Here is a 27088-nt window from a genome sequence, read left to right on the forward strand (position 1 = left end):
CTTGTCGTCCGTCCGCTCACTCCAGCCTCCCCCGTTCCCTTGTCCGTGTTCGCACCGCTCAGACGATCGTCGATGGTGACGTCACGAGCACCGTGCTACCGGATATGTCCGAGGACACGGAGTACGTCGTCACCGTGACGGCAGTGTACCCCGACGAGACCGAGAGCGACCCGCTGTCCGACGCCCAGAAAACCCGTACTCCATCGCACGTCACAGCCGCGCTCTGGCCACGCACGCCCACAACGCACCAGCCTACAGTGCAGCACCGCGCCACAACGCGTCCCACCAGGCCACACGTATCACTTCCCATAATGCACCAGGGCATGCTTATAACTTATCATAATGCACTACGATGCAAGGACACATCCCATGATGCACCAGGGTACCAATATCACTAATGGGTAGCACACTGGACTTCCAATCCAGAGGCCGCCGGTTCGTCCTTCTGGGGTGGCAGTTGGAACAGTGAGGAAAGTTCCAGAACAAAAACAACCATGTCACATGAGACATCAAAAACATTGCACAAGCACAAATCGATTATGTTGCTGTGGTTATCGTGTATTGGCTCTGCGATGTCTGCATGCAGCATGTAATGCGCGTGTTGTTTGTGGTTGTGTTTGTAGTGGACGGGAAGCCTCCACCCACTTCTTCTCCAGGTGAGAGCATAGTCTTGTTGTCTGCGCAACGTTTAGCCCACAGATGACGGTGGTGATAATGATAATGATGATGTCGTTAAAGTTAACATTGAGGTGGTGGAGGTGGTGGAGGTGGTGGGGGAGCGGTAGTGTAACGCTTAGCGCGCTGTTCTACTGACCCGGCGATCCGAGTTCAATTCCCGCTCATGGCCAACAATACCTGTGAAGATTATCTGAACCGGTTCTGGGCCCCCCCTAGGCTGACTCAAAATGAGTGCCCGGTGCAATGTGTAAATATTGCCACTATAGACAAAGGCAGTCGGGCATGGTGCTAGCCACCAATCCCCTCGTGTGTCGTGCCAGCCTTCATAGGTGCTTGCTAACATCCCCAAAAGTTTGTTAAGGTAATGATGGTGGTGGCAATGATTCCACTTATGATGACAATGACTATGGCTAAAACTATTCACCCATCTTGCAATTCAATACTTATTTGTTGTGACCCGGAGTAGTGCTTAAGGTCAAGATACGACTCTTTTTTACCATTGCGGTGAATGGCAGCGCCCCTAGACGGTGAAGATGGTGATTTCGGCGATGTTAATGATTCATTCATCAATGTTGATGACTTCAGTGATGATGTTTGTAGTTAGTATTTCACTCTCATGGTGCTGACGGTGATCATTGTGAGAATGATATCAACATTCTCGTAAAATCAATATTAAAATCAAGATTGATGGTGGTGGTCTCTGACGATGATGACGATAGTGATGTTGAGAATGTTGTTGGTGGTGGTGGTGATATTTGGCAGTGATGATGATTACGATATAGATGGTGGTGGTGTCTGGTAGGCAAGGCTGCGTTGCCTGGGTCATGTAGCCCGCATGCCCAGCCACCGCATGTCCAAACAGCTTTTGTTCGGCCAGATAGAGGGGGCTAAATGGGCGTGTCATGGGCCAGATAAGAGATAGAATGATGTGGTATGGGAAGATATGGAACTGAGTGAATTTGCCAATAACTAGTACCAGCAATGCCAAGATCGGCTTCTGTGGAGGAGGTTCGTGAAGGACACTACTGGGCAGTTGGAGGCAGTCGCTCTCCAGCAACAATGGAGGGTTGATGAGCGAAGCTCACAACATTGAGCAGAGAGCCAGGCAGCTAAAGCACAGCAGGTTGGCACAGTAGGGGGCAGAAGTGGTGCATCAGCCAGTCATCTCAGTCAGTCAACCCATGGCACCTGGGTCTGTCCCGTGACCTCCAACCAGCGGGCGTTCGACACTTCACGTGGCCTTAAAATTCACATATCCTGGCACAAGCGGCGTGGTGACGTCACCGCCACTTAGTGGCAAATGGTGGTTGTTGTTGTTGCTGGTGTTTGGCAGTGATGATGATGATGACGATAGTGATGTTGAGAATGTTAATGATATTGATGGCGGTGGTGATGGTTGGCAGTAATGATGATGACGATAACAATTTTGACGATGGCGCAGTGCTTGGCAGTGACGGCGTTGACGATATTGACAGCGATGGTGGTATTTGGCAATGTTGAAAATGTTGATGGTGCGGTGCTCGGCAGTGATGACGTTGACGATGTTGACGGTGGTGGTGGTGGTGTCTGGCAGTGCGCGGCGTGCCCCGTAATGTGCAAGTGCGTGACGAGACGACGACGTCAATGGAGGTGGTGTGGGACCCAGCCGATGGACCTGTGCGACTCTATCGCATCACCTACACGCCCCCGGATGGGACAAGCCACTCGGAAACGGTGCGGCCACCTCGGTGACCCCCACTCCACACCCACGCTGTCTGCCTTTTTGCTGCCCACTTTTTAATTCATCTGCTCTCCTTGAGCTGCCCCATTGTGCTCCCCTGCTGAGCCGTCATCTTAATGTTCCTTGGCCTTTTGGACCTTGGGGGGCCATTACCGTTTCCTTCAACCAATATCTCCCGGCGGTGCTCTCTCTGTCCATCGCTGCGTCTTTCAACTGAGACAGCTTCCACCCCGCCCAGTGTTGGATATTTGACGTCCACTGAGATCACAGTCTTCCCCTTCCCCCAGTGTTCCCTCTGTCACCATCCTTTGCAGCCAGTCACCATCCATTGTGGTGACATGTCCAGGATATTGCAGATTCCTGTACTTGACCTGACTTAGTAGGCCTTAATTCATTGTCCCATGGCCTCATCACAGCCAATCCCAGAGCAGATGTTCTGACGGATTGGAAGGATGTAACAATTAAGATTTAATATAATAGATTTTTTTTTACATACATATTCATTTTTATGTCGACTTTGTCGTTGATCTGTGCTGACCTAGGTGACTGTGCCCGGGCGCCGGTCCTCAGTGAAGCTGCAGAAGCTGCGTGCGGGGACCAAGTACCACTTGCAGGTCACCGCCGTCTACCCGGAGGGAGACGGTGACGAGTCCTCCACCACCGGCACCACACGTGAGTCCGCTCCCTCCACTCCCCCCCCCATATCCCCTATCCCAACCTCCTGGCAGTCAGCTGACCACAGCCTCCCATACTCTTTGGTTCTTTCGGTAAAGTCACGTAGGTATGAAATAAAATAAATTAAATCACGACGTTTCGATTGCAACACAAGCAATCATCATCAGGTGGGAAAACCACCTGATGATGATGTTCAGTGATTTTGATTTTGAGCGTGATCTGTGGGTGTGCACCTACAAAACCGGCGACTTGGAGGTGGGGTTAGAAGCGGCGGGGGGAACGTTTTAGTCACCGAGAGCCGAACAGGGCTTCCGCGTAAATTTCGCAGTAGACCGCACGAATGTTTGTTTGTATGTATGTATGTGTGTAATGCACGTGGAACTTCTTTAGCACCGTACGTAGCCGACGGTGCGCACTTAACACGTACACCTTAGGTCACTTCTGTCACTCGCAAGAGGTTCAATGTGATGCTCGTCCTGTGATGCAGCAGAGACTTTTCTATTAAAGGCATGTCTTCGTCACCTGCTGTGACGAATTGCTACTGCCCATCACGTTGACCGCACTCGTGCACCGCGCTAAGCGGAACAGAAATATGTAAAGCAGAGCACCCGTCCGTGGATTCTAAAAGGAGACGAGAGGAGGGATGAACTAACGTTGTTATTGTTGTTGTTGCCGCTCGGCATGTCGCAGTTCCCCAAGCTCCGCCCCGGAACCTGCGCGTGTCCGACGAATCGTTCACGCGCTTCCGGGTCACGTGGGAGCGAGCGTCGTCACCGACCATCGGCTACCGCGTCGTGCATCAGCGTAAAGGTGGCATACACACAAAGACATAAAGATCCCCTGTGTAGCCTTAACAGACTGTTGGGGGAAGTGCTGCTAGTGAGCACATTTTGAAGGCTGGAACGGCACACGAGGGGGCAGGTGTACGCACATACACACACACGTGAACAGACATACTCATGCCTACACAAAGACAAATATGTAGCCTATAACTGACTTTTGCAGCAAGTGCTGTTAGCGGGCAACTTTGAAGACCGGCATGGCACTTTCAGGGGGTAGATAGCCAACACCACTCCCGACCACCTTTGTCTCCCCAGTTGACCTAGGGGAGGGTCTGGACCAGTTTAATTACTCGCCACCGATTTTGGCTTTCAGTGGGAATCGAACTCAGGTCACCGGGTTCATAGAGCAGTGCGCTATCAACTACACTCCCGCTCCCCACATGCACGCGTACACACAAACACTACCATTCGCGACACTGTTATTGCAAGGAGCAACATTTCAATCCCTGCTTCTTTCCTCACACAGCACGGCTTTGGGACTGCCCATCCATCATCTCTTTTCCCAAGTTACCATGACCCTGCTCAATTCAAGAAGCCGCACTATTGTCAGCGCTCTCCATTGGCCGGGCCACTTTGCTTCGTAGTTCTTGGGCCAGTAGCTGTGAAAACAAACAAAAAAATACACAACTCCTTTTGCAACATTCTAAATCACTTTTTACAACCCAACTGTTTGTCCTGACCTGCCGAAGGGTGCCCACTATTCACGCAGACAGCACAAAAATAAACGCTTGCTGCGGCGCGTTAAGAGATCTCTCCATCATGGCACGCGGAGCTCCGAATGGCGTGCCGCTTGAACTCTCCGCTCTCACCAAGACGACCGAGGAGGCAAACGCGGGGGAGCCTTGCGCCATCACGGCCGCTTGCAGCTGAGGTTCCACTGTTGTGCACGTACAGTGGAATCTGGATAGAGGCACACCCCTTGGGAGTAAGGCTGTGTGTGCTTATACAGTATCCAAAATAGTGTGCTAATATCAGAATCTGCCCCTTCGCTTGTCCCCCCACCCACCAGTGCAATATTCCAAAGACCAGATTGTGGAATTCCCTTCCTCGTTCTATGAGGAAATCTAAATCTGTTACACTTTTAAAATCTCGTCTTAAAACTCACCTGTTTTTACTCCAGGCTCTCTCCATAACTTGAACTACATGTAAAGCGCTTAGAGGCCTTGTGCGAATAGCACTATAGAGGTAGAGCAGGGCGGCTCGCGACCGGGAAAGTTGCGATTTTAAATCCAGGTTGTGGATTGGCTAGGCCGATCATCCCTGCAGGGTCAGTAAAATTAGTTCCACTTTGTACGGAGGTCAACAGTGGGCGTGCCATTGGATTTATCCGCCCCCGCCATATAAATGCATTATTTCCACCGCTGGCTTAGGGCTGTGAACAGGAGATGAACACCGCCTCAACGCTCTTTTGAGGAAGCAATCACTTTGACGAAACACTTTGACTTTGCTTGTATGAGAACCGTGCTCATATAAAGTGTGCTAATATCCGTATATTTTGGCCCGGTTTCTATATTTGCATCATTGCACCTTACAAATGTACATTATTAAAATTTTGCCTTTGGCAGTTTGGTGACCTATGTCACTCTTGCAATGTATGGTTGCCTCTTGAGTTCTGTACGTATTATCAACTTATTACGCACCATGCGTAGCCAAACCGTGCTGATCGGAGGCGCAGGGTGAGGGGGGGGGGCAATAAACTGAACACAAAAGGCAATTCTAACGTGGTTCTCACCTGGGCGCACAAAATAAAACTTGAAACCGGAACTTCACACCCCATTGTCTGTCGTTCTCACAGCGGGCGGAGCTCCCAAGGAGACGTTCGTCGGCGACGACGTCAACTCGATGATGCTCACCGAGCTGGATCCCGGGACCGAGTACAACGTCACCGTGTTCGCCACTTACCCCGGGGGTGCCAGCGAGCCCGTCCGCAGCACAGGGAGAACGCGTGAGCAACTGCGCACCCCCACACACACGCACGCACGCCCGCACGCAAGCGCGCTACAAAGCGCTGGTCACAGAGAGGAGGGGGACCAAATGTTCCGTGAACAGGAACCTGAGTTCAGCGCGACAGGGCCCAATGAAGGGCGAAAAGCTCGTTCGGATGTTTACGACTCCCCATCTACAAATACGAAGGTGGCATTGTGACAACGATGCCACCACTTACTTTGCTACTCCTGGCGCAATTGTCTGGCTCAGCCACCTCACTGCAACGTTACAGCTGTTGCTCGACACACCAACACCAGCCATGCGACAGGACGTGCATACACGCAGCATACGTGGTGGACAATTATCAAACATAGAAGAAATAAATCGGATTCCTAAAGAAGTTCCCTGGACATGCAGCCAAACGTCGGACATCATGCCATACAACACGTGGTACATCTTTAAAACGCACTGAACAACTAGACAGCACAACACACGTATGGCCTTCCAGAGTTTGTGTTATTTGTACGAGGTTAGGCTTTTTTTTTACTCCCAATGGCCAACAATGTACACAGAGGGCACTGACAAATAGCATCTGGTAAACAAGCAGCATTCGTTTGGTATGCCTAACTCTGATGAACCCCAGAAGCATGAAACCAGTTCAGAGTGTGCTTGGTTAATACGAATGCCGCTGGTTGACGTAACTCTGGAAGGCTGGTGGTCCCGTAGACTGAAAGGCATTCTGTATTCATGTCGAGCTACAGAACAGAAGTTAATTTGTGATTTAAAGCTTTCGTGACTGCAGGGATTCATATTCTTGGCTCTTTCGGTAAAGTCCCTTCTACGTGACTTTACCGAAAGAACCAAGAATAAGAATAAAATGATAATAAAAAATACAAATATAAAACAATAAAATTATCACAACGTTTCGACTGCAACACAAGCAATCATCATCAGGTGTGAAAACCACAACAAGAAAATTTGAAAAAAAGTGGCGGTTATTTTTAACGTTAGCACCACGGAGAGAGATTTGACAGTTTGTTCAGATGGACGAGTCCATCTATGTTCGGAAAAGAGGGGGGGGGGGGACGAAAAAGTAATGGATGCGGTCTGAAAGCCACCTTAAGCGTGATCAATCAATTAATACCCGAAATGGTTTATCAAATCCTTCCAATGATTGCTAAGTCAGAATCCATCTTCTCGGTTGAATCCCTGCAGTCACGAAAGCTTTAAATCAAAATTCAAGAATAAGAAGTTAATTGATTTATTCAATTAAAACGAAGGTTCTTCCCCCCCCCCCTCCATTCACCCAGACAGACTGGGGGCCAAATGAATGTATTGGCGGTACACCGGTGCATGGTACAAACAAATAAATAAATAGATTAGACAAAATCCCACGATTCCCAACCCCTGTCACAAAATCTTGCGGATTGTGTCAAAATCAGTTCTCGTCATGTCGAAACAGTCGTAAGACAAACGTTGTGAGCAGCTGAACACGAAGCTTCGCAGTTTGTTTCCGTATAGCACCCAGCCTGATGACGATTGACTGCTCCGTGTTCCAAAGGCAGATTTGACTCGTGCCCTTGACTTGGTCGGGCGGTTCCTCAATTTGATTCCAGAATTATTTAATGGCGGACGGTGCCGTCAAAATATTCTGACTCGTGTCACACCTTCGAATAGGTAAGCAGCTGCTGAAACCAAGGCAACTGCTGATGGAGAGTCTGCAGTTCGCTCAAGGGCAACAGCAACATCGTCAGACTCTTTTATGAGGATCGGTGTGTTATGCTGCACTGGTGTACCGCCGTTACGTCTAAATACTGAGGTTAACACAGCATATAGGTGGATCCCGAGTCTAGCAACACGTGTGGCCATTGTTGTCTCCCTAGTGCCGCCAGTCGGTATTCGTTTAAGGCTGAGTGAATCGAGGCGAAACCCACAAAAGGTTCAAATACCACTTGCAATTGATGTTTTCCATGCACAGGAATCGAACCTTGGTCACCAGGATCACGCGGGGTAAGGTGGTATCCGCCGAACCTTACAACAACAACAATCAACATCCACCACCAAACGGTGGTATTGTCACCGTGGCCACTGTGCTAGGCTAGGTGCGCTTTGAGGGAACGTGAAGTGGTAAAGGCTTACTCTCATGGGCTGAATGACTGGCAGATGCATCACCTGCACCCACCAATCAACCACCTTGCTTTGTTTTAGCCACCCCCAGCATTCTGCCCATTCTGAACATCACTCCTCCATCCTTACGTACGGTGTGCTTAGCAGCCACTTTCAATTACTCAGAAGTAAAAACAATGAGCCTCTTCAACAGAAGCTGATCTTGACAGAGTTTATACCAGCCTTCAGCATGTCCATTCAGCTCCAAATCCTCCTGCACCACATCAGCCCATATCCATTGAGCCCGCTCTATCGGTCCAAACAGAAGCCGTTTGTGCATGTGGTGTGGCTGGGCATGTGGGCTACATGACCCTGCCAAGACATTCCCGCCTGCCGGAAGAGCCCACTGATGGGACCATGTCCAGGTCTTTCAAGTAACTGTAAGATCCTCACACAGTCCAGTCTGGATAAACCCGGGATGGATCGTGGCCAGGCCGGCTTTAATGTTTTAAGCTGGCAGAGACATTCTGGTAAAGGGTTTCACGTTTTGCAAGCATTGAGAAAAGACGGGCATTAATGTGGCCGAGAATAACTGGCGTGACATGACTTATTCTGAATGAAACTGCTGCAGCCAAATCAGACCTGGCCATGAGTACCCTAAGCCACAAAGACAAAGATCCCCATATGGACATTTACAGACAGGCAAGTACTCTGAACGAGCACCTATGAACGCCGACACAGCACACGAGGAGGTGGGTGGCCAACACTACGGCTTTATATATCCATTGGCGATGTTCACACATCGCACCAGGTACTTACTTAATGCTGAGTCGACTTAGGGGAGGCTTAGGTCCGGTTCAAATATTCGCCACAGTTATTGCTCATGCTCAGGGATCAAACTCAGGTCGCCGGGTTCGTAGTGCAGTGCGCTAACCTCTACACTACCACTCCCTCCTCCCCCCAAACCACACACACACATGCATGCACACACACATACACATACCAGAATGCACAAAACACATGGGCCGACACAACCAATTTTTTTTGTGTGCGCATGCACGTGTGTTTTTGTAAATGTAGTGCATTCATTTGTCCATAGCCATGGAGAGTTTACTACACCGTACTCATCATCCTGGTGACCAGGATGTAATGATGTAATTCCTCGTCCAGGGTGAGTTTCAATAGGGTGCCTCTAACCCTGTCCTGGGCCACCCCTAGGTCAGCTCAGACCAAAAATGAGTAGCTGCTGCAGTGTGATCAACATGAGCTACTGGCAGAGATGATGGTGTGTATGTGCTTCGTGTTTGTTGACAACACACCCTGGTTGAGTTCTGCCTGCTCTAATAGGTGCTCGCTCGCAGCAATTGCCTTTGTATAGGTACGCAAATGTTATTAAATGTGAAGTAATGCAATCGCAACTCTAGTGATTATTATTACAGTTCCAATATTAAGGGGTGAAGTGGTCATTCAAGTTGTTGACCCATCTGCACTTTGAAACCGGCAACCTCAATTTGATTCCCGGCCACGGCTAACATCAGTGACAAGCAATACCTGAACCGGGCCTGGGCCAACCCTTTCACCAACCCGCACTGATGGAATATGGTTAAACAAATCCCACGACCGACGTGGCATGGGGAGGCCTTCATTCAGCAGTGGATTGACAAAGGCCTGGAAGCTACTTTTTAATATATTATGATGATTGTTATTATTGTAAAAAAAAAGTGGCTAGGCAAGCATGTTTATTGGGTCGTTAAATTAAAACAACATTGAATACATCAGCCTCTTGGCCTTGCTCCAGATAACATTTTTTCTCCGTGGCATTTTTAATAAAAAAAACGTGCCATAAAATAAGTGCACATTTGGACCGGGTTTTGACTTTACCGAGATTCACCAGTGAGGTGCGGCCCCTTCGTACGCGTGTGTGCGTGCGTGTACATGTGTGTGCGTGCGTGTACATGTGTGTGCGTGTGGGGAGCAGTAGTATAGCAGGTTAGCGTGCTGTGCTACAAACCCGGGTGCCCGAGTTCGATTCCCGCCCACGGCCAACATCAGTGACAATTATCTGAACCGGTCCTGGGCCTGCCCTAGGTCGATTCAGCCTCAAATGAGTACCTGGTGCAGTTTGTAAAAACATTGCCACTGGGGAGACAAAGGCGGTCGGGCGTGGTGCTGACCATCCATCCCTTTATGTACCATGCCGGCCTTTATAGGTGTTCGCTAACAGCACTTGACCCCAACAGTCTAAGGCTACACAGGGGGTCTTTGTCTGTGTGTGTGCATGTACGTGTGCACGCGTTGCCCGTCGCAGTGTCCCAAGAGGCTCCTCGGAACTTGCGTGTCACGGAGGAGTGGTACACACGCTTCCGCGTCACATGGGACCTCTCTCCTGTCCAGACCAACGGCTACCGCGTCACCTACCAGCCCAAAGGTAACTCGTCGTAGACGAACGCGCTCGACATCTTCTCTCTCTCTCTCTCTGCTCAACACGAGCCCAAACGATCTAAGTCTTGCCTCCCTGAGCTTCTCGTGAATATTGGTAAAACTCTACTACTATGGCTCTAAATTCTTCATTCGTGTTCCTTATCCTGAGAGTTATTCCCAAGATCCTAAACTATTAAAAAATATATATATTTATTTATTTTACCAGGTAATGCCCACTGAGCTCCATATAGCTCTTGTTCAGAAGCAACCTGGCCACAAGTGGTAGCCCAACTAAGTGGCTTACCACGTGGACATCTATAGAAGGCAAACACTCTGATCGCATATTTCTAAATGTGGAGGGAAAAACTGGATGACCCGGAGAAAAATCCATGCGACCACGGGGACAACATGCAAACTCCAATTATGCAGGCATCTGTGTCGAGATCGAACCCATGACCTCATGTATATCAAGCAAGGGAGTTAACATCTCGCCACAATGGCACCCTGACCATTCTCAATTATGTCCTTTCAAGTGTCCCTTTCAATTGCCCTTTCTTCCTTAGTTGCCATGTCTCTGCACAGTATTCTATTTATTCAAATATTTCACCTGAATAATCGCTCGAGTTGAAATATCACCATTGGAAAGTGTCCATTCTTTAAATAGTCAGTGAACGAATGAACCAAGTACCATATTTTCCAAATTATGAGGCTCAAGTTGAAGAGTTTTGTGGTTTATTTCATTTAACCAAGTGAGAACCCAAGAGACCGGGCAAGCCTAATCTTTTAAGAGTGATCTGGGTCACCAAATATTATAATATTATAATAAATATAATAATAATAAAACATCGATTAACAGACTTTATAAAAAATGAAAACAACAACATTGCAGAAGAAATAGAAAAAAGTGCACAAACATAAACTTAATAGAAAAATAAAGATAATTTCCCTGTAACGATATTTGGGTCAGATACATCGCTCGAAAAAAAACCCATTCAGAATAAAATATGTAAAAAACACTTTTTTCCCACTCTCATTTAAATAATAAGTTGGAGAGGGGAGTGTCTATCTTATAATCAGATTGATATAGAGACATTGCTGTATAACCTTATTGACTGGATTTCTATAACTTTATTTCTATGCATTTATTGTTGAGACTGGGCACAAGTTGGAGGTGCGTCTTACTTTCCGGAGCGGCTTATAATCCGGAGAATACGGTAAAGGAAAGGAAAAAAAGTTTACGTGGTTTTCTGGCATAGATGAGCGTGGTGGGCAGGTACTCATATTTGTCTTAAAAGCCTTGCGGTGGAAATTTCTCATTCTTGTGGCAGGGACGAGTTTGTCCATAACGCGACTAAGCCGTTGACTTTCCACGAGTGGTATTCGTGCTATTAAGCCTGGGAGACGGGTGAAGTGTTCAGATGAGCCCTCAACCGGGATTTAAACAGTCTTGCCCCGCTCACTGATCGTTGTGCCATTACAGATGCGCAGTGATGTAAAGTAATGATATAAACATCGTTTATTTACCCGGAAAAATGTTAACCGAGTCGCAAGCAGGGCTGTTGGGAATGCTTTTACGAACATAATTTTTTCATGGGTTTAAATTTGTATTATTATTATATGGGAGGAAATCAAAGTGTCTGGAGATAACCCATCCTAATGGGAGAATAGCGCTCGAAAAAAAAATCCGTTCAGATAAAGCTCTCTGATGCGTTTCTCTGTTGCACCGCGTGTTGTTGGGCATGACGTCCAACGTTTCACTGCACGTGCCCCCCGAAAAGCCAGGCACGCTACATCCCAACACCCAGATCGGAGAGCTCTACACAGCATAACTGTGAAAACGAAAGCGGTGATATCTATACGGAGTTGTTAAATGGCTCATTTTCTGTACCACCTTGTATGGTGCAACCGTGTAACCCAACAAAGGAAGACGGGTGACTCCCTCGCTGCTCACTCGCTCGCTCACATGTGGATCTCTCTGCACAATCCAGCAACCTCACATCTCACTCCACATCGCTCGACCACAGCCGTGCACTGAATCATTGGACCAGCGGTGGGGTGGGGAGGGGGGGTCCCTTGGAGATAAACGGTGCAATTTCTCTCCACGGCAAATCACTCACGGCGGCAGCAGCAGCAGCAGCGTGAATTAAAGCTGAGTGTGAGGGCTGCTGCAGGTTTGTGCGGGCATGTGTTTCCAATATCGTGACATCATCAACACAATCCTTTCCTCTTCAGTCACTGCTTGCATTGAGTTAGATTACACAGACGCACCCGCACCCGCGCGCACGCACACACACACAAAAACGCGTGAATAAAATTAGCTGTTTAAAAAAGGAAAAATCCCCTTCAAACTTTCACCGGGCAAGTACCAGAGGCCTTGTAATTACACGGTGATTGCGCAGAGAGGGGATTAATGAATACATGTCATCCGCATCCTCCACACTGTCCCCCCCCCCCCCCCCCCACATTAATAATCTCCCCGCTGATTTTAATTCCCCCAAATCGACGGTGCGGCACACATCCTCCGTTAGGTTGCTTACGACCGCACCCCATCCACCCTGCTTTTTTCGCAGTGTCGTGCTATATGGTTGCAATAGAACGTGTCAACAAAATCCAAAGTGTGGAAGGAATTTGATGGCTAATGGGAACCACGTGTTGGCCTGTAGGAGGCTGTACAACAAGTAGGTTGGCGAGCGTATCTGTGGAGGGGTGGGGGTGGAGGGTTGGTAGCAATTTTTAGAAATATTTATTGTCCGATTAACTTTGCCCTCCTCGACAATATTCAACAGGGTAATTGCTTACCATGTTCGACTAGCATGGCGCTCCTGAAACTTTGTCTTGGGAGCACCAATTGGGTCGAGGCTCAAAAGAAAGCCGTCCCTTGGTGTGGACCAATCAGTTTCGAGGACAATGCATCATATATTATCATAGTATGTTTTTTGTTTGCATTTTGACTGCAGGTATTGTGGTTAATGCAGTGACATGAATCCTCGTAAAAAAGGATTTCAGTTTTTTTGCCAGAAAACAGGGGGGGGGGGGGGGAAACGCTATTATTACTCATTTAAGGGTTTAGCTGGACACAAAGATGAAAACAAAAAATGAGTGCACACGGTCAATGCCGGTGTGATGGCATGGTACTCCTTTTGCCAGATCCCTCAGCTGTCGCCGAGTTGACACCGAGCCACCGCCTTCCCACACGGCGTCCCTGTCATGAGCAGTGCACATTGTGCGCACGTAGCCCTGCCTCTCGGGTGCACTGTGAGATCGCGCGGGCGTTTAGTGGCTTTGATGGTTGTGACAACTTCTCAATCGGATGATTACACTCCAAGTTGGGTGTGCCTGGATGTACCGTTGTGCACTTCTGCAACCGCTATTATATAATTCGCTGTGTAACAAAAACATATTTTTTTTGTGTTCCTGGGTAGTAAGTGTTATTTTCTAATTGCTCATGCCTCAAAAGTACAGGAAATGGCTATTTATTCCCCACAAACTTTGCTTTTGTGACCAGGACAGTGGTATTTAGAAATGTATATATTGTGTTTATTTATGTCATTCCTTCACGTAAAGTCCTGGTTACAAAAGCAAAGTTTATGGGGAATAATAGCCATTTTCTATACTTTTGAGGCATAAGCAATTAGAAAATAACACCTACTACTCAGGAACAAAAATCGTGTTACGTGGTGACATTATTAAATGTTAACTTTTTTTGTGAAGCTCAAAATTGACCATATTGAGAGCCTTGGGTCCCACTGTAATGGGGGATGCGGAATTTCCCCTCCAACTGCCTCAAAAGCTGCCAACAGAGGTGAGCGCTGCCCCTTTCCTCATCTAAGCTGGACGACACCTGGCGGCGGATTTTTCCCATCGTGACCAAACGGGCCCAAAATAAAAAAAAAACGCATCGCATTGGATTCGGCCTATTTAAACCCAGTTATCGGGGATGAAGACATCGACGCTTTTTCGTAAACAAAAAAAAAAACACCAAACGATTGTCAAGCTATGCGTCGGGGCCCCCGTGACTTTTTCAGTTTGAGCGATGAGCTTTGTGACCGTAATGGTTGCTTTTTGTGATGCTGCATTGGCGGTGGTGCACAGAGCACAAGTTCCAAAATCTCCTACATATTCGTCATTAACAACTGCTCTGGATCATTGCCTGAAATGTACGGTTGATGGCGAAACGCGTTGGGGTTCAGGAATCATCAGAACGCTGCTGCTGATGACGGCGGCCATGGTTGCTGTGGTGGCTTGTTCTTGTCTTCCAGCGGGGGGGCAGCCCGTGCAGGTGACGGTGGCGGACGGAGTGAACACGGCCATGCTGAATAACCTACAGCCCGGAACGGAGTACGACGTGAGCGTCTCCGCCATCTACCCCAGCGGAGACAGCCAGCCCCTGCAGGGAGCCGGCCGAACCCGTGAGCATGTGCACATACACGTACGCACTTACACACGCTTACGCACATACACGCGTACATGCACACGCGCGCACACACGTACATGTGTACACACACGCGTACACACGTGCTCAAACACGTAGAGCCTCCTTCAAGGGGCTGCTCTGCTCTGGTTAAGCTAATTTAGCAAGTGCTCTGATCGTGCATCTGCCAAGGCTATGGGAAGAGTAATGATAAGGTGGGATGCTGCCGTGGTAATGGTTAGCACACTGGACTCGCAATTCAGAGGTCGCCTGTTTGATCCTCCGGTGTAGCAGTTTAAACAATGGGAATGTATTTTAAATTCCGCTTCACCGTTCCCTCGCCTCCCGTCTCTGTCCACCCAGCAGTATCCAATGGGTTACACCAAAGTTAGGCAATCGGCAGGCCTCGTGTGATCTGGCCCACATGAAAGAGGAGGTAAAATACCCTCTAGAGGGGCTCTCTGGAGCTTCCTCTAGCGCAGACCTTTCCGGCAACTGTGGCGGTAGCAATACATTTGGGAAGCGGTAAAGTAGCGGTTAGCGCGCTCTGCTACGAACCCTGTGACCTGAGTTCGATTTCGGCTCACGGCTAACACCAGTGACGATTATCTGAACTGGCCCTGGGCCTCCCCGAGGTCGATCGGCCTCAAATGAGTACCTGGTGCGATGTGTTAATCATCGCCACTCGAAATAAAAATGCAGCCGTGCATTTCTACTGGCCACCCACCCCCTCATCGTGTGCCGTACTGCCCTTCATAGGTGCTCGCTAACAGCACTTGCCCCAACAGTATTCTGAAGGCTATACAGGGGTCCTTTGTTATTGTGTACCTGTGTGTGTGTGTGCGTGCGTCTCTTGCCCTCATGTCTCAGTCTCCCAAGAGTCTCCGCAAAACATGCGTGTGTCCGAGGAGTGGTTCACGCGGTTCCGTGTCACCTGGGATCGCGCTCCTTCGCCCACCAATGGCTACCGTATCGTCTATCGGCCTCGAGGTTCGGGTCAAACACACGTGTGCGCATCTGCACACGCGCACACGCACTTGTAGGCACATTCGCACGTGCAGACGTGCGTGTGCGCACATCGTCATGGTCGTCATCATCGTTATTGTCGGCGTCGAGCTGCCATGTTGACGAACCCACCTTTAAACGTGGATCGTTGTATTTGCCACTAGAACGGACACTTCAATAAGTTAGCATTGTCTTTGTTGTCGTCATCATTAATTGGTAAAACGATTTTATTTGTATCAATCTGACTATCCGAGCGTCGGTTTAGGATTGGCAGTGCGGAAACGTAGAGACCGACGATTCGCAACGTTGTATTTTGCCGAAAGCATGCTGATATCTCCATTTGTGCCGGGCAATTCCAACGATCGTGAGCCCGGAATGAGGATGCAATTCTCCTGGGTCCAGTACAAGTTTTAATGGGATTTACGAAGCCTTCGAAAACGTAGCATTCACGGGTGTTTTATTTTCATAATTGCCAAAGCGTGGCACCAAGTGGCGATCCTTGGATTTAGCACGAGAATCCCATTCACTGGAATGGAGACACAGCAATTGCCATTGAAATTCATGAGGATTCTTTGACAACCTAGGACGTGTCCGTAGAGTCCCCTGCTCGTAGAGGGACTACAGATCTCTATACAAACACACACATGCTCCGATGAGCACGGTTGGCTACGCACGGTGCGAAAGAAGTTCAATATACGCACACACATGCGAACGAAAGGATGACCCTCATGGTAGCGGATTGTACGAACTTATTTGCTTTTCTTGCCCGTCTCATTGGGTGCCTTCTGGTAATGAATGAAAGCTAAAGCGGCGTCGGCTGCGCCTGTGTGGGGGTGTTCCAGCGGGAGGGCAGCCCATGCAGGTGACGGTAGCGGATGGCGCCAACACGGCCATGCTGAATAACCTGCAGCCGGGAACGGAGTACGACGTGAGCGTCTCCGCCATCTACCCCAGCGGAGACAGCCAGCCGCTGCAGGGGACCGGCCAAACGCGTGAGCACACACGCACACACACACACGAGAAACACATACAAAGATCCCCGGTATAGCCTTTAACAGGCCGTTTGGGCAAGTGCTGTTCGCGAGCACCTCTGAAAGGACCGGTATGGCAGACGAGGGGGTGGGGTGGCCAGCACCACGCCCAGCCGCCTTTGTATCCCTAGTGGCGATGATTTTACGCACCGCACCAGGTACTCATTTGAAGCTGACTCGACCTAGGGGAGGCCCAGGACCAATGCAGATAATCGCCACTGTTGTTGACCGTGAGCAGGAATCGAACTCGGGTTGCCAGGTTCGTAGCGCAGTACGCGAACCACTATAGTACGCACATGCACCTACGCATACACAGGATAATGATTTGTAGTTTTAGGGAGCTTGCTAAAATGTTTCGATAACTCAAAGTCCCCTAACCACATCTAAACCGTTCAAATGCCATGCTGCAGCTGTCCCTGTGCTGCGCGAGGCATACACATGACCAGCCTGCAAATGGGCATCATTAGTCTGCGACTCCGGGGCGATGATGCTACGTGGATTTTCCCAATTAAATCAATATGCGAGTGATTTTATCAAATCCGGATCGTGGCACTGGCACACGCGGCCGACGTTTTAAAAGAACATCACAGCATGTCTAACATCGATTGGGAAGCGGGCGGCGCCTAGTTATGGTTAATGCATCGGCAGTATTCACCAGGGTGGCCGCGGAGCTCGAACCACAAGCTTCTGTAACAAGAGGCATTACTGTACGTGCCCCTCTTACACAAGCTTCTGTAACAAGAGGCATTACTGTACGTGCCCCTCTTACCGAACACCTGTTAAGGCCGGCACGGCATGGCACACGAAGGGAGCGGATGGTCTGCCCACTTTCGTACTGCTAGGGCTGCTGTTGATGTACGACCTGCGTGTTCAGGCTGGAGGCCTCTACGTGTCTCTGTGTGCGTGGCCGTGCGTCCCAGTGTCCCAAGAGGCACCTCAGAACCTGCGGGTGACGGACGAGTCCTTCACGCGGTTCCGGGTCACGTGGGACCGCACGCTCGGGCCCACCAACGGCTACCGCGTCGTCTACCGACCAATCGGTGACCGGACGGCGCAGACGGCCACCGACCCAGACCGACACGCAGACTCTCGCCGTGCTCCACAACATTATGGCCCCACAGTGGCACCCACACACTCACATCACGTAGATATTTTGGAGGGAGGAAATTAATTTGCCTAATATCTACAGCCATTTGTCAATCCACTGCTGGATGAAGGCATCCCACGGCTCCGTGTCGGTTGTGGGAGTTGTTTGACCATACTTCACCATGCTGGTCAGTGAGGGTTGGTAAATTGGGGGTGGGGGGAGGGGAACGGCACTTCCCGTATGTTCCTCCCCTCACCCCCGAATGCGCCTCTGATACTGCACAGCCATGCATTGTGAATTCTTATACGAATCACAACATCTCTCACCAGATCGTGAATAAATAGCACTTCCTTACAACAGATAATTATTCATTTATGTTGATGTTTTGGGAAGATGGTCCTTCTTCAGAGCAAAGAGATGGCAAACTAATTTTGAGTGACTTATTATAGTTGGAGACTGCACCTCTGATTTCCTTTCCCCGTACCTCCGATTCGCACGGTTGGCTTTGTACGGTGCGAAAGAAGTTCAACATACATATATACGGCAGAGTCATGCGATGAGCATCGATTCACCGATCAAAACTGATTGTTACGTCCAAGATAAAGGCATCGAATGGCGCGTGAGACAATCGACTACTCTATATGGTTCATACAAACGATATGCTTGTGCTACGTGTAAGCCAATGGACCGAACATAACCAAATAAACGAGACAACAGAGAGATGGAAAAAAAAAACGAGACGAAACAACCACAAATCGATTCCTAAATTCTAAACGAGTTGACAGATCATCATTTTCACTTGGATTAGTTATCCCCCAAGACGTAATAACTGGGACTTGTGTTTGGTGTGGGGCAAATTTAAAACACGTATATATATTTCAAAGAGCCCGACAGTTCCACGGCACCGTGACTGACCTTGCCGCCACGCGTGCTCGGGCTCCCAATGACAGCGGGCGGAACGCCCATGGAGGTGATCGTCGGCGACACGGACACCACGATGCTCACGAACCTACGGCCAGGGACATCGTACGACGTGAACGTGTACGCCCTGTACCCCGGCAACGGCGCCAGCGAGCCCATTCAGGGCATCGGCACCACGCGTGAGTAGCCGTCCTCGCGCGCGCTGCCGCGGATGGATATTCGCCGAACACGCCGTCGTACTCCTGATGTTTTAAACCTCATCATCATCACCATCGTTATCATCATCACCATCATCATCACCATAATCATCACCATCATCTTCACCATCATCATCACGACACCCAGTGAGGAGGTTGAGCTTCCACCCAACACATTTCTCATTGACATCTCGGCGGCGGGCAGACGAAGATGATCGTATCGTCACAAAAGGTGTAGTTTTAAATTAACCTAATTATTATTATCCGGTGGTTGAAGTATCATTGGCGAATACATAATGAATGCACAGCCTTGTTTTCAGAAAGGCACATTTAAAGGAATAACCTCGAACTGATCGATCGATTGAAATGCTGTGCCCCCTCGACAGTCATCCCTAAAACAGTGAACCTGCGGAGTAACAACATCACGCCCAAGAGCTTCTGTGTGCAGTGGGACCGCGTTCGCGATGCCTATTCGTACCGCGTCGTCTTCGAGCCGGTGGACGGTGAGTGGACCTCCAACGGTCACCTACGCACTCGCATGAACTATATACCTGATTCGTGCGCTCCATGCCTTGTAGTCGTCATTGAATATCGGTAATGGCCAAGCCGCTGCTGGATGAAGGCCTCCTGCCCAAGTCGCCACCGTCCTTCATGGTCCCGCAATGGAACCCAGCAACCCGCACCTCTTATTAGCGCGCTTGGCGACGTATGGTGCGAAAGGAGTTCAACACGCATACGTACACACGCATGAGCCAGTCTAATCGCCCTCTCGAGCGCTGTCCCTATTTTAGCCGCCCCTCAGTAGTTACTCTGCAATCATTGGAATTACACCGAGATACACAAAAAAAGAGGAACGCATGGATTAGGTAACATACGCAGGTTCAAGGCGCTACTTTGATGGTTAAGTAAAGCCTGTGGGCTTGCGACGGGGCACGCGTCGCTTGAAGGGACGAAGGCTGGCGATCGACAATTGACATCGTGGTATTGAAGCAGAACATCCCGAGGATTTGTGTTAAAACGCTGCGGCCTGGTGTTTCTCGCATAGCTGATACTTTTACAGCGTCGGTGCATTCAGTTAATGGAATCATAATTTTCTTTCTCCTCAACTAAAAGTTTATCGGTTTTTTTTTACCTGCTTTCCATTATCGTAAAAACAGCACCGGACCGTGAATCTGTCAGTGGGTGACGTTCAGCAGAGTTTCAGTATGGAAAAGTTTTATTTTTTTTTACTTACCAGGGCCGCTAACTTTCTCTCCATCCCAAAAAAAGGAGGAGCCCTCGCCCTCTCCTGATTTGTCGCGCCGGTCTAATTGATGTCCACGAAAACAAAAAAATGCACAGACCCCGCTTGCACATCACCATCGCTGTCAAGAACGCCCAGTCATTTATCCTCCCCTCCGCTAAATAATGAGTTACTGCCACCCCTGTGATCTGTAAATGCTGGAATGAGCTGGCGCTGCCAGCGGGAGTGCTGCCAGGCTACTGAAAGTACGCTCTGCGCGAAGTACTGAGGATAGAGATGCTGCTGCTGCTGCTGCTACTGCTGATGTGTTCTGAGCTGGAGCGCTTTGATGGAAAAGCCAGCGCACATGCTGTTGCATAAAACCAGGTGCGCGTGCTCAAATCTACGCGCGCACGGTGTGCGTGTGTGTGCCTGCTTGCGTGTGTGCGTTTGCGTGCGTGGGTGTGTGTGTGTGTGTGCTGGATGGCATGCGCGGTGCGTAATAAGTGTTCGCTAATGGAACTCATCCACGGCTGTCTTGGTAGGCTGAATGGAGAGCATTTGTGTGTGTGTATGTATGTATGTTACATGTCTGTTTGTACAGTAGGGGTTACAGCTGTTTCATCTGACAGTCATGGCACCTGCGTCTGTTCCATGATCTCCTGTCAACAAACCTTCAACATTTCACGTGGTCTCACAGTGAACACATACAAATTTACATCAATCCGGGCACCAACAAAAAGCACCGTGCAAGCCAATAGAACCAGGGTAAACGGATTGCACCAAGTCATTAGTCTAGTCACTCTAGTGTCTGTATATTGAACTTCTTTAGCACTGTGCGTAGCCAACCGCGCTAATCGGGAGGTGTAAGCAATGGTATAGAAGTGCTCCACGAGCAGTGGTGTAGTAGAAGTGAAATCTTTTCAGTCGTGACTTAAGAACATCGACAGGGCCCAAGTCCCAGATTGTGGCTGGAGAGGAGGGCGTTCCCCAGATGGGGGGAGCCACAGAAGGGCCCCGGTGGTTGCCCTCGGAGCGACGTCGCATCCTCCAGACGCAGGGACGACCGACATCCGCAAGCATCGGTTCACATGCAGGAGCTACATGGATCGTTGAATTGTGCGATTGTGGGGGTTGTGAGTGCTAGCGGCCGCTTGGAGCGGCTTTCATTCAGCAGTGCATCAATCACAGCTGATGACGATGGTGATGCGTTGTGGCAGGTGGCGACAGGCATGAGTTCCCGGTGCCGGGGAGCGTGACGAATCAGTGCGCGTACAACCTGGTCCCGGGCATGGAGTACCGAGTCACCATCACCGTGGGTCTGCCGGATTACCAGGGCCCTCCTACCACCATCAACCAGCGCACGTGTGAGTGCACGCACGTGCGCCTACACTCGCATGCTCACAAAGATCCCCCTTGTATAGCCTTTAACAGACTCCATTCAGTCTGTTTAATATGTAGGCTTTCGCGACCAATATTATTCATAATCAAGGTTTTTGGGTTAGATCGCGTTTATTTATAAATGTGTCGTAACCTTCCACCACCCGACACGGCCAATCAGCAATTCTAAAGTAGTGAATTGTCTTTTGTCAACGTGACACTTTTTTTGCTGATTGGCCGTGTCGGGTGGTGGAGGGTTACGACACATTTATAAATAAACGCGATCCATTCAGTCTACCAATACCCGCCATTCGCCACTAGCACGGCACACGAGAGGGTGAGTGGCCAACACGACGCCCGGCCGCCTTTGTCTCCCCAGTGGTAATGTTTATACACCACATCAGGTACTAATTTTAGGCTGAGTCGACCTACGGGAGGCTCAGGACCGTTTCAGATAATCGTCACTGGTGTTGGCCGTGAGCGGGAATCGAACCCGGCTCGCCTGGTTAGTAGTACGGCACGCTAACCACTGCACTACCGCTCCCCACACACTCACGTACTGTACAGACACTCACCCACACTGTCACACACACTCACATACAAAACAAAGACAAAGTTCCCTCGTATAGCCTTAACAGACTGTTGGGGCAAGTGCTGTAAGCGAGCATCTACGTACATACATGCACTCACATGCACACACAGTCGCGCTATTGTAAGGGTAAGCACAGAGGCACTTGACCTCTCGTCACGCAGTGGCTGGGAACGAGGTTTGGGTTAAACTTGGGATTGTCGTGATCGTTTTTTCACAGTGCCGGCCCCAACATCAGCTCCCACAACTCCCAAGCCTCCGCCCACCATCCCTCCTGCACGCACAGGTACCGCTCACTCCAGCCGTGCTGATGGAGACTGTGGTGATGATCGTGACGATATTTTAAACAATGACTGCAATGATCATGACAAAATCTATGGACGATAATGCTCGTGCTGATGAAAATTATAAGAATGAAAGAGTAAAAGAAAAATCTGCTGCCCGATTTTGCAACCACTTTGTAGCGTTTGTAGAAGAAGATAGTTGAAAAGATTCAACGATGATGTTGATGATAACGATGTTGATTTTTCCAATCGTGATGGGGATAAGATAGTGGCAGTGGTGGTGGTGACAATGATGATTTCATTGTAGTTGGTGACGATGATCTTGACGAGAATGATGCTACTGATGCTATACCACAATAATTACTTAAGTAACCCGGACCGAATAACTCGCTGACAGACAAGTGAAGTTCCTTGTGTTGTAGTCGTTGGTGGCTATGTTCATCTTCATCATTGCCTCGGTGTTGATGAGGGCGATGGTCGTGCTGGCGAACATGGGCATGGTGAAAAAGGCGGACAACGTCGAATTCCCCTAACTTGGTGGCGGCGATGCCCCCCCTCCCTCACTCCCCCCCCCCACTCCACCCCCCACCCTCCCTGCAGAGTGCAAGGGGGCGAAGGCCGACCTGGTGTTCATGGTGGACGGCTCTTGGAGCATTGGAGATGAGAACTTCCAAAAGGTCATCAACTTCCTGTGGAACATGGTGGGCGCCCTCGACCGCATAGGGCAGGACGGCATGCAGGTGCGTCCAGCGCCAGCTCGCACGCGGGAGCGATCGCGCCAGCGCGGACGCTGGGTCACGGGCAAACACTCGCACCACTTTCTCCGCTGTATAACCAAGCCGTGCCACGGTTGGCCCGGCCAGGGCCGCGCCAGGGGACATGCCGATTCAGCCTGATGCGACTCAGGGAACCGCCAGGTTGTCTTTTTTCCCCACTGCAAAATACTGAGCCTTGCTGCTACGATGTCACGCACTCGTCGAACGAGTCGAGCCGCACGTCGGTGACGCTGTGTCCGCGCCGCACAGACGCACGTCACACGCAATGAGCGCATCATTAACTCCTCTGGCCCTACTAAGCCCGGGGCCAATTTTCAGATGCCTCGTGAGACTAGTGCATCGTGATTTGGTTCTGGCTCGGCACGGCCAATTACCAGTGGGAAGCCACCCGTACCATGAGGGCACATCCTATGAGCACGTTTGGCTACGTACATACATACCGCGCTGGCACAGCTCGGATATACCAGTGGAAAAGAGGCAATCGACTCTGGAGGCCATGCGATGATGGTGGTGGCGGTGGTGCTGTTGACAGGTGGCGGTGGCGCAGTTCAGCGACACATCCCGCTCCGAGTTCACCCTCAAGATGCACAATTCCAAGGAAACCCTGCTCCAAGCCATCACCAATATCCAGTACAAGGGCGGCAACACCAAGACCGGTAACGCACACAGACCGAAAGCTGGCCCTGCGTAGATATCATGTGCTGTGAAGAAAGGGACTTGCCCAAAACGTCGCCTGCTGTTTTCCCTGTTTTAAGGCCGCACTCCAGTGTTATTGACACACGCGTTGAGTGGTTGTTGTTAAAAAAAAAAACCCCAAGTTGAATCGTTGAATCTAGACCACCCCCCCCCCCCCCGATCACGGTAATTGATTGAATCGAGTGAGAGGTTAATTGTCGCATGCTTAGCACACACCCAAAACAGACGCACTCGACTACTTTTTACGAACCAGCGCCCTGCAAAGGCTCTACCATAACAGCATTCTTGGAGAAGACCCCTCCTTACTTAGCGAGGCCCTGCGAAAAACAAGCCATTCGTACAAGTCTCTCAACATGTCTTCTCTTCCTGCTGTGTAACACCGGCACCTCATAAATTCTACATTTTGTCCTCGCTCGCACTCCATCGCTTAGCAATCTATTTTGTTGAACGTTAAATACAGCAATGCACCCCTCCCATCCCCACCCCCCCCCCCCCAATAATTAAACATCACCACATATGGTGCAGTGCTGCTTGCAGTAATGATTTATGTAGCTGTGGTGTGCACCCCTAATGCAATCTCCACCATCCACCCTACAACCCCAACCACCCGCCTCACCCCCCCACCCCCTCGCTTTCACCTCCGTCTCTTCAGAGCTCACCCACAGAATGTTCTCAGTATCATCTAACATGAGGCATTCATCCCTGGTGGTGCCATGGCAGAGATTAATGAAGGGGCCTCACTTTTCCCCAACCCCCCCCCCCCCCCCCATTGCCAGCAGTTGGATCATTCCCGGTCTAACATGTTACACTCTACCCTGGGAATACCATTACGTGTTATTGAGGGGGGTCTGGGGGACAGGTAGCAGACGGGTTTTGCAGGGGAGGGATTGTTAAAAGAATAATAATACCGATAATTTACAGACCTTTGTCAGTTTCTTGCCGAACGAAGGCTTCCCCACGTCATGTCGGTCATGCGGTTCGTTTCACCTTACTTAACCAAGCTTGTCAGTGCAGGCTGATGGTGGGGTGCCGTTGGAGGGTGGACCCAGGACTATTGCGGATATCGCTCACCAACGATGTTAACCGTGGCAGGAAATTGAGCCCAGGTCACTGGGTTGTAGCCCCAGTGTGCTAACCACTGTGCCACAATCTCACCCCTAAGGAGTAATATAAAATGCTCGTTGTTAGCATTCTCAGTGTTTACCGGTGGGAATATATTCTGAAGTGTTCAGCTGTGTGTGTGTGTGTGTCTGGAATCCTGGCAATGGATAACATCAGTAGCAAGTGGTATCTGAACCCGTTCTGGGAATCCCCTAGTCCAGGGCTCTTGAACTGTGGGCAATGGGCCACATTGGGCCAAAGTGGTTTATCCTCGTTTAATTGGTGGTGGCAGTCGTGGTGGTGGTGGTTGAGATGACGGTGGTGGTTTTGACAATTGCGGTGATGGTGGTGGCAGTGTTGGCCGTGCTTGTGGTGGTGGTGCTAATTATGGCAATTGTAGTAGTGGTGATTATTGTTCAACTGGTGGTGGTAATGGTGGTGATCGTTATAATGATTATGGTGTTGAGTGTGAGGGTGTTGATGGTGGTGACAGTGGTCATTGTTTAAATGTTGGTGGAAAGGGTCGAGATTGTGATGATGATTAGGTTGTTGAGCATGATGGTATTGGCGGTGGTGGCAGTGGTGGTGATTATAATTTAACTGGTGGTGGTAAACGTGATGATGGTGATGATGATTATGGTGTTGACCGTGGTGGTGGTGGTGGTGACGTTAACGGTGGATCATTGTTTAACCGGTGGCGGCGGTGATGGTGATGGCGACGGTGTGGACGGTCGCGCCGTGTGCAGGCAAGGCGCTGGAGTTTGTTCGCGACGCGATGTTCGCCGCCCAGTCGGGCGTGCGCCGCGGGTTGCCGCAGGTGCTCGTTGTCATCACGGACGGGCGCTCGCAGGATGACGTGTCGGCCGTCGCGCAGAAGATTCAGCAGGACGGTACGATGTGTTCTGTGTGTTCGGCGCGCGCGTGAATCTGTACCATTCACCGTCGTCACGCAACTGCGTGCCCTCGTTATGTCCTTTTACACGCACAGAATCTGTATTTATACTGTAGGAATCCGATGAGCTATAAAGCTCTTTTTCACAGATTTTCGGTAAGGGGTGGGTCAGAAAGTTACAACAACAAAGCATACAAAAACACAATAGCACTAAGTATAGGAACGGTGAGAAAATCGCAAAAAATTTGATTTTTATAAAATTGAACTATTTTTATTTTCGGTAGGTATAAAATAAAATAAAAAATAAATCACGACGTTTCGATTGCAACATAAGCAATCATCATCAGAGCTCTTGAACTGTGTTGCAATCGAAACGTCGTGATTTATTTTTATTTTATTTTATACCACGTGACTTTACCGAACGAACCAGAGAGTATGAATTCCTGCAGTCACGAAATCTTCAAATCAAGATATTTCAAAAGCAACATGGCCACAAATGGTAGCTCAACGAAGTGGCTTATCACATGGAAATTTACAGCACGCATGTGCTGCTCCTGTGCCCAAGTGCGATTCTTGACCACGTTTAGCACCAGACTGACTACAAACGGTCTCTGAACCTGGCCTTAGTTTCCCGGGGGTCACCTCAGCCTTGAAGTCCTCAAGCCCAGATCAGATATTGCTCTTGTCGTTACCAGCTGGGATGGAATAGTTTTATTGCTCACAATTTGTTGATGTGGCCAACAACAGTGAATTATGAGGTAACCACGTGAAATGTGTGGTGTGATCTAGTAATTCAATCATATTGACTGTACCACATATGTGTAAATAAATGGATACGACTAAAGTTTTGCTACCTTACGTGGTACCAATATCTGCTGTGGCCCGTGGACTATAAAATGAGTACATGGTGCAGTCATGGCGGTGCATTGGATGCTACTGCCGGGGAGACACAAAGACGGTCGGCTGTGCACGGTGCTGGCCACACAAGCAGCCCCTTGCGTGTACGTTGGGCCAGCCTGCAGCTCAGTTTGCTCTTTTGCATTTATAAGTGATGGGTATGAATGCTGTATGTACGAACACAGCCGTTGCGTCAATCCACTGTTGTAGGGGGTTATTTCACCCGATCGT

At 49.6% G+C, this 27088-nt stretch overlaps 1 protein-coding gene across 2 annotated transcripts in view; it reads left to right on the forward strand.

Moving 5' to 3' along the window:
- LOC116951651 (collagen alpha-1(XII) chain-like) overlaps positions 1-27088 on the forward strand; it is a 137779-nt gene that overhangs the window by 88219 nt on the left and 22472 nt on the right. For both annotated transcript variants that reach the window (XR_012946754.1, XM_032970446.2), the window contains exons 29-46: positions 63-195; positions 624-656; positions 2252-2391; positions 2941-3070; positions 3764-3883; positions 5711-5860; positions 10256-10375; positions 14628-14777; positions 15650-15769; positions 16627-16776; positions 17736-17855; positions 18853-19002; positions 19407-19523; positions 21463-21609; positions 22432-22497; positions 23096-23235; positions 23804-23927; positions 25815-25958. Coding sequence is in view for 1 of the 2 variants with exons in the window: in XM_032970446.2 (XP_032826337.2) it covers positions 63-195; positions 624-656; positions 2252-2391; positions 2941-3070; positions 3764-3883; positions 5711-5860; positions 10256-10375; positions 14628-14777; positions 15650-15769; positions 16627-16776; positions 17736-17855; positions 18853-19002; positions 19407-19523; positions 21463-21609; positions 22432-22497; positions 23096-23235; positions 23804-23927; positions 25815-25958 (2254 nt within the window). In the remaining variant the exon portion in view is untranslated. The remainder of the gene's footprint in view (positions 1-62; positions 196-623; positions 657-2251; positions 2392-2940; positions 3071-3763; positions 3884-5710; positions 5861-10255; positions 10376-14627; positions 14778-15649; positions 15770-16626; positions 16777-17735; positions 17856-18852; positions 19003-19406; positions 19524-21462; positions 21610-22431; positions 22498-23095; positions 23236-23803; positions 23928-25814; positions 25959-27088) is intronic.

The sequence above is a fragment of the Petromyzon marinus genome, chromosome 43 (assembly GCF_048934315.1).
Source record: "Petromyzon marinus isolate PM22_M1 ecotype Great Lakes invasive population chromosome 43, UKy_Petmar_22M1.pri1.0, whole genome shotgun sequence".
NCBI classification, from domain to species: Eukaryota; Metazoa; Chordata; class Hyperoartia; order Petromyzontiformes; family Petromyzontidae; genus Petromyzon; species Petromyzon marinus.